The sequence below is a fragment of the Arabidopsis lyrata genome (genome assembly GCF_000004255.2).
Source record: "Arabidopsis lyrata subsp. lyrata unplaced genomic scaffold ARALYscaffold_8, whole genome shotgun sequence".
In the NCBI taxonomy this organism is placed as follows: Eukaryota; Viridiplantae; Streptophyta; class Magnoliopsida; order Brassicales; family Brassicaceae; genus Arabidopsis; species Arabidopsis lyrata.
The window spans coordinates 23,763-31,517 of NW_003302548.1; the positions used below are offsets into that span (position 1 = coordinate 23,763).

General features: G+C 34.3%; 1 protein-coding gene and 1 pseudogene across 1 annotated transcript; one reads left to right on the plus strand and one right to left on the minus strand.

Annotated features, from left to right (window-relative positions):
• Positions 1 to 9: 9 nt before the first annotated feature.
• On the minus strand, positions 10 to 2,611 carry LOC9301175 (peptidyl-prolyl cis-trans isomerase FKBP9). The gene is made up of 10 exons (XM_002865055.2): positions 2,480 to 2,611; positions 1,566 to 1,802; positions 1,449 to 1,490; positions 1,316 to 1,348; positions 1,182 to 1,230; positions 1,012 to 1,089; positions 639 to 844; positions 521 to 565; positions 389 to 437; positions 10 to 281 (listed from the first exon to the last, which is right to left on the minus strand). Exons 2-10 carry the CDS (start codon positions 1,783 to 1,785, stop codon positions 179 to 181), a joined length of 825 nt encoding a protein of 274 aa, XP_002865101.1. The 5' UTR covers positions 1,786 to 1,802; positions 2,480 to 2,611; the 3' UTR covers positions 10 to 178.
• A 2,985-nt stretch (positions 2,612 to 5,596) lies between these two features.
• Positions 5,597 to 7,388, plus strand: LOC9301176 (annotated as a pseudogene).
• Positions 7,389 to 7,755: the final 367 nt, after the last annotated feature.

Below are 7,755 nucleotides of genomic sequence, written 5' to 3' on the forward strand. Positions count from 1 at the left end.
TAAGTCGACTGAAGAGTGAACCAACTGCTAAGCAAACTGTAATATCTGTCTACATTCATTTTGAGTAGAGATTATTAGAGTCTGTCTCTGACAAGATTTGCACGGGTTTACAATTCGGAGACAATTTATTGGGACAAAAAGACTGTTTTGTTACTCATAACTAACTTCAACCAGTTAGTTACTCATCATTACCATCATCAACAACTTCATCATCAACAACTTCAACCAGTTCGACTTGGAAAACCAGCCAAGCATGACGAGGAACCCGTTTACCAACAAACCTGTGAACCAACATTCCCATTAAGAGGTTAGACAAAGGTGCAAAATGATAAACTAGTAAAGACTCGAGAAATATATATATGAAAATCACGATTGGCGATTGATTTACCCGTATACTGGAGGAACGGTAATCTTTCTTATCTCACCAACATGCATGCCTATGGTTATTCAAAAAAAAATTGAGATCAAAACAAAATGATTTGTACAAAGTGAATAAACCAGTACGAAATTAGTTTCATACCTGTTATGCCAAAACTGAATCCCAAACCAAGTTTATGATCACCTCCTGCACATTGAAAGAAACGGACAAGTATCAAGTACCCTGTCGCAGAATGTAATTCACAGAATGTAATACTAACCTAGGCAGAACGTTTTTGGTCTTTTGCTGAATTTGGAATCGAAAATCTCCCCATTCTTCTGAAGCTTTCCAGTGTAGAGAGCACGAATCCATTTTCCTAGAACAGCTATCTTACCATCCGGTTTACCTTTGACCAACACTTCAATGGTGAGACCATTATCGTGTGTTGTCACATCAGAAGTGGCTTCAATCATTGAGCTTCCAGCACTATGAGGCACATAAATAGACAAAATCTAATAAATGACTAGTTATAACAGGAGAAGATATCACGAGGAAACACCATCATTTTCAAAAGATTCAATAGTTATAAAGAAAATTTCAATCTTTGGCAGGCCACATAGATTTTAATATCTAAATGGAGCAGGTTTTTTTACCTAACATCAAGCAGTTCGACTTCAAAAACTAGCCAAGCGTTAGGAGGAACCAGTTTACCATCACCGCCCTTGCCATACCTGTGTGAATCAGACAAGAATATTACCATTCTCACCATGAGGTTAAACAAATGTGCAAAATGATCAACTAGTAAGACTCAGGAAACATATACCCCATAAGTGGAGGAACTGTAATCCTTCTTTTGCCACCAACAAGCATGCCTGTGTTATTCAAAAAATACATTTGAGAGATATAATACAACATATGTACAGTAGAACAAAGTGGTGAAGAAACAGTGAGAATTACCTTCAACACCAGATTCGACTCCTGGAAGAAAACCTGTATCAAGTAACCCAGTAACAAAATGTACAAGCATGTCTGTGTTATTCAAAAATACTTGAGATAAAAAAAAAAGTAACGTGAAGAAACAGTAAGAAACCTCCAACACCAAATTCGAATGCCTGAAGAACTTCTCCAGAACCTGTATCAAGTACCCAGTCACAAAATGTAATTCTCAAGAGATTGATATTTTTTTGAATCTAGTTACAATACTAACCTAGAATAAACTCAAACGGTGTTTTTGAATAGTCAACAAAGATCTTCCCATTTTTCTGAAGCTTTCCAATGTAGCGAACACTAATCCGTGCTCCAGGAACGGCTTTCTTGCCGTCCGGTTTACCCTTGACCAACTCTTCAAGCTTGTACCCGTTGGTGTTGCTAAATATCACACTCGGAATGGTTCCACTCTTGTGTTTTGTAGTGCTACGTAACTCCATCTTCTGTTCCCCAAATCCTGCAAACATTTAAAAAAAAAAAAAAAAGCGACAATCAGAGCCAATAGTATCGTGAAAAAAATGAGTTGTCAAAAGTTTGACTGAAATTGGAGATGAAAAGATATAGAGAAGGCGAATTCCATTGCGGATTGTGATTATAGGGCGAAGAGAAGAGTCTTACGTTCTTCTGTGATTGTAAGGCGTAGAGAAGAGTCTTGCGTTTTTCTGAATTGAGAAAGAAAGAAACAACCCTAGATGGAGTTAAAAATGATGTGGGCTTTTAACGTGGGTTAACAAACCCTTATTCTTTTTGTGAGGCTTGTGGGCTTTAAACGTGGGCTCAGACATAATAACATTATTTTATAATTGTATGTAACCGGATCCGGATATCCGTCCACCAAAAATCTTATTATCCGTATCCGGATCCGGCGGATCCAAAAATTTTCTATCCGTATCCGGATCCGTTTTGGCCGGATATCCGTTTTTCTGAAACTATGGCATATTAGCACTATGGCATATTAGCATCTAATCACGAGTCAAAGGAAGCAGTATAGATTGAAGATTAAACGGATGTTAAACTCGAATAAGCGATAATCACAGTCAAATAAACAGCTAAAAGATGTGAATCTAAAGACTAAACAGCATCAAAGATGAAAAGAAGATGAAGATCGAAAAACTAAAGAGAAATTTTTCTCACCTGCAAGTAAGAATCTGAGAGGAGTCTTTTTTTTTTTCGCCAATCTGAGAGGAGTCTTGCGGCTACGAAAGTGAGAGTATGAGAGCGAAACCCTAAAATTAAAATTGCACGACTCAAGGATACTTATGCCGGTTCAATTACGATTCAATTCAGAGTCATAAAAATAAAAAATAAAGTCACTACGGTTCAATTCACACTTGCTAAACTAGAGCACAAAGAATTGGAAAACCGGTTAACTTAAGCCGGCTCAAATCAAGTCAATCAAATTTAAAAACAAACTAGTATTGAACCCGCGGTACACCGCGGATTGATATTTTCGTATTTGATGGTGTTCATATTAAAAATAATTTTATTTTTTAGTTTTAATAGTTTGATTTGCGTATATTTTTAAATCTTATATTGTTATCAATAATTTTATAGAGTTCATAGAATCGATGAGTCTTAATTTATTCGTGTTTTCCGTTCCGTTTTATCATTCACGTAAAATCTCGTCCTAAATTCATGGTCCCATCCCAAATCATCCCGTTCCCATCTCGGATTTTGACTGGGAAATTTCTGTCTTGTTTCCGTTCCCGTACACTCCCGTCTTAAATTCACGGTCATGTTCCATCCTGTTCCCCTCCCAGATTTTAACTGGAACATAAATAGAATTTTTTTTTCCGATTTCCAAATTTACATCCCGTTTCCGTAAAATCTCGTCATAAACTTTCGGTCTCGTCCCGTCCTGTTTCATCCCGTTCTCGTCCCGAATTTTAACTGAGACATAAATGGACCATTTTTCAATTTCTAAATTTTCGTCCCGTTTCCATCCCGTAAAATCTCGTCCTAAATTCTTGGTCCCTTCCCAAACCATCCCGTTCCCATCCCGAATTTTAACTGGGAAATTTTCTTCTATTTTAAGAATTTGGACATTTGTGTGTATCATACATAGATGTACATTTCTAAACCTTATATTGTTTATCAAAAATCTTATCTTATAGTGTTTATAAAATTTTTAATTTTATTTCATTTAATGTAAAAATCGATGACCCTTCAATTTTTTGTGTTTTGCATCAGTATACGTTTAAGGATCATATTTTATCAAGTTTCTTATGAATTGTGTTGTTTTAGAAGGCGGCAAGAGTAGTTCCTGGAGGCCGCATAGCCCGACTTTAAATTGTCTGCGGTGGCCACTTAAGGTGTTTGCAGCCGTGGGGATTTGAACCCGGGATTATTGGGAATTTCATCCTCAGCCCGAAATTCGTCCAACCACTAGCCCATTAAGTTATTTAATTCAAAAAAATTTATTAATACATTTTATCATTTAATTTTAAAATTTATACATATGTAAACAAGTTTTTTTTAAAAAAAATATTAAAAAATTTTCTTATATTTAATATTATAGTAGGTTTTTCTCTCTTCTCCTTAAGTCAACTCATTATCCTAATCATTTAATTATTCAATTCAAAAATTTATTTATATATTTTATTATTTAATTTCAAAATTTAAATATATGTAAACAAGTTTTTTAAAAAGAAATATGAAAGGTCTTTTCTTATATTTTATATTATAAAACTAAAAACCATAATTGATATAAAAAATAATAAACTTACTAATTTTCGATTATACTAACTAATTTATAAATAATATATTATATTTTTAAAGTGAATTTTTTTATTATGAATATATATCCATTAAAATAATATGCAATAAAATGTGAATAGAATAACACAATGTAAACTTAAATTATGATGAGATTTAACGGGAATAGAACAAAAACAAGAAATTTTGAGAATATAAAATCTATCTAATTTATGTCTTACAATTCTTTAAACATAAATGAGATAGATTGGGACAAAACCTGAATTCTCATTTTAAAAACATGTAAGAAAAAGTAACAACAAAACAATATTTCATTTACCCAATAAAAATAAAATAAATAAATTAGACAATATGTAAAGAGATAATGTAACTAAACAAAACATAACCAACTAAATTAAATAGATAATAAAACTCCCGCGCGTAGCGCGGACAAATGACTAGTATACTCTATAATAGAAAGGTTAAAAAAAAAAACAAATAGAGTGAAACTGGAGAAGTACTTAATAAGTAGTAGTATTAGATATAATGTTTTTTTTTTAATATATAATCTATAATTTGGGTTTTTGCTTTTTTGTTTCTTCTTCTTTTTTTTTTGTAAGGATGTTGAGCAAAACCGTTTCAGCTTTTGTGGAACACGAGTCTTAAAGCTAGTTTGGTGGTGAAGTGAGAGAGAATCTTTGGGTAATTGGGAATACAAAGAGTCATTAGAATGTGAGCCTTGTACAGTTATAAGATATATTTTGATTGAATCAAACAATATTTTATGTCTAACATTCGACTTACACAAAGATTTTGTGGTTTTAATCATTGAAGTTTGGTAAATCATCTTTCAGATTCGGTTTGATTTGCTATTTGTTTTGATTTTTATTTAAATTTCATGTTATTGAATTTGAAATTCTGTAAAATCATTCAAAATAACAGATTTTTAAAAATCAAATCATATCAAATCTATTGTTATTCAAACTTTAATTTTATAAAGACTAAGACCAATACCTGACTATATGTGCGGAATTTTGCATCAGTAATTTATTATTTATATCAATTTTTGCAATTGAATTAACTTGATGAATTAGTCTTTTTGGTATTTTTTTTTATATCATATCAGTTTTTTATTTATTTATGTTAAATTACATAATTTAGCGTGTTTATACCGCTTTTTAATTACATACTTATAGTTACACAGTTGTGTTCAAAAAAGTGTTTATACCGCTTTTTAGAGTACTGCTAAAAACTAAATAAAAAGATTATTTTGTTCTTTTCAAATGGACAAAAACAAATATTATTGATTTTTTTTGTCAACAATTATCGTTGTTTTTGTAATTATCTCTTACAACAGATAAATCTTACAATTATCATTGTGCTAAAAATTCGTATAGAAATTGTGGGTGTTGGTCCTTTTGGATAGTTATGTCATCAGAAAGTTTTCTCATATTCTTGATTTGTGTTTCAAATCATTGATCTTAGTGTTCTTAAAGACGAAGTTAGTGATGCTTAGGTCTTGTGTTGATTCGAGCTTCAAATGGTTTCTAGAGAACGATGATGAATTCAGACAATCTGAATAATCAGTGTTCTGTAGATACTGAGAGAATCAGCACAAGTTGAAAGACTTTTAAGTTAAAGATTCAAATTTAAGTTCTTTGGATTGAAGTGTCTTGTTTGTTTTCTACTTCAGGGTATAGTGAAGAAACTTGATCGACAAATCATGCTATGGAACCGGTTGAATGGAAGCAAGACATTGTCGTATCCCTCTGGCCACTGTGAAAATGTGTTTCAGACTAAGTTTATTACCTTTTACAGATGACCGGACGATCATAACATCTGGTGCTGATGGACAAGTATGCTTGAATTATCGAATTCTTTAAGACTCTCCAGCATTGTTGATTAATGTAACTAGTTTATTCATTAGGTGTAAATTCCGTTTTGTAGGTAAGACTTGGTCAAATCCTAGAAAATGGTAAAGTGGAGACAAAAAGGCTAGGGAGGCACCATGGTCGTGTGTACAAGCTTGCTGTTTTGCCTGGAGATCCTAACGTATTCTACAGCTGTGGTGAAGATGGTTTTGTTCAACATGTTGGTCTCTACATCTCTCTCAAGCTCTATGGCGTGGTCTCGTGTTTGGCTTTTCGATGTCTTTTCCTTTTTTCAAACTCAGATTTTGAACTTGTCTTTGTTTTTTTTGGGCAGTTTGATGTACGAAGCAACAGTGCCACTATGGTTTTGTATTCCTCTCCGTTCACACAAGGCTGCAGGAGACATCACTCCAGCAGTAGAATCAGATTGAATTCTATTGCGATAGATCCAAGGAATTCATATTATCTTGCGGTTGGGGGTTCCGATGAATACGCATGAGTCTACGACACTAGAAGAGTACAATTAGCTCCAGTATGTCGCCACATCTTACCAGACGCGCCTTTGAACACTTTCTGTCCCCGTCATCTCCGGGAGACCAACAGTGTTCACATCACGGGATTGGCATATTCCAAAGCTGGAGAACTACTGGTCTCTTACAATGACGAGCTCATTTATCTGTTTGAGAAGAACATGGGTTATGGTTCGTCGCCGGTGTCTATATCTCCTGAGAATCTACAAGAAATGGAAGAACCACAGGTGTATACAGGACACCGCAATGCACAAACAGTTAAAGGAGTGAACTTTTTCGGTCCAAATGATGAATATGTGATGAGTGGTTCAGACTGCGGTCACATATTTATATGGAAGAAGAAAGGGGGTAAAGCTTGTGCGGGCTATGGTGGGTGATAGACGAGTGGTGAATCAGCTCGAGTTTCACCCACACATACCGTTTTTTGCATCCTGCGGGATTGAAAAGAGCGTCAAGCTCTGGACACCATTGTCAAACGATGTTCTTTCTCTGCCTGAAAACATCGAAAAGGTAACTAGTAGAATCATATCTCCTCTCACCCAATGTTTAATATTTGATTTACGTCCCAAACACTGAATCTGTGTCTTGTGGGAAATGCAGGTGGTGGAATCGAACCGAGTGGGAAGAGAAGACCAGTCGAGGGTGACACTGACTCCTGACGTAGTTATGCACGTTCTCCGGCTACAGAGACGTCAGACATCTGCTTTTACAGAAAGAAGATACGTTTCAACTGACATCGACAGTGATGAAGGAAATGAAGCTCATTTCATTGCAAGCTTAGAAGCCAAGGACGATGAGTCTTCAGAAAGAGAATGTACTGTCAGCTAAGTCTTCAAGTAGTAGTGTGATATATTACAGATTTACAGGTCATGTGTTTCATTTACTTGTGAATTTTGCTTGCTTGTTGTAACTTTAAATAAGGAAAATAAGAACGAGGATTTAGTAATCTTTCAACAAACGACCAGCGCTTACCCAGCACGCATATCCAAAAACCGATTCACAGTGTAATGCTGTGAGTTTCTTTCATTCAATTTGGATAGAGTAATACAGAAACTATAGTTTCAATGCTTAGATCAAGAACTCAAACAAAAGAATTGCTCTCTTTTATTTCTTTAGGAAATTCCTCAAACCTAAAGTTTTCTTAACCTCTCAAACTTCTCATACAACTCTTAAAGGATATCACAACTCAATATCTCTTTATATAAGAAAAACCCTCATGACCTAATCCTAACACGATTAGAATCTACATTCAAGATTAACATAAATCTCTAGATAACTCCTAAGGATCTTCTCTTATCTCTTTACTAAACCGGTT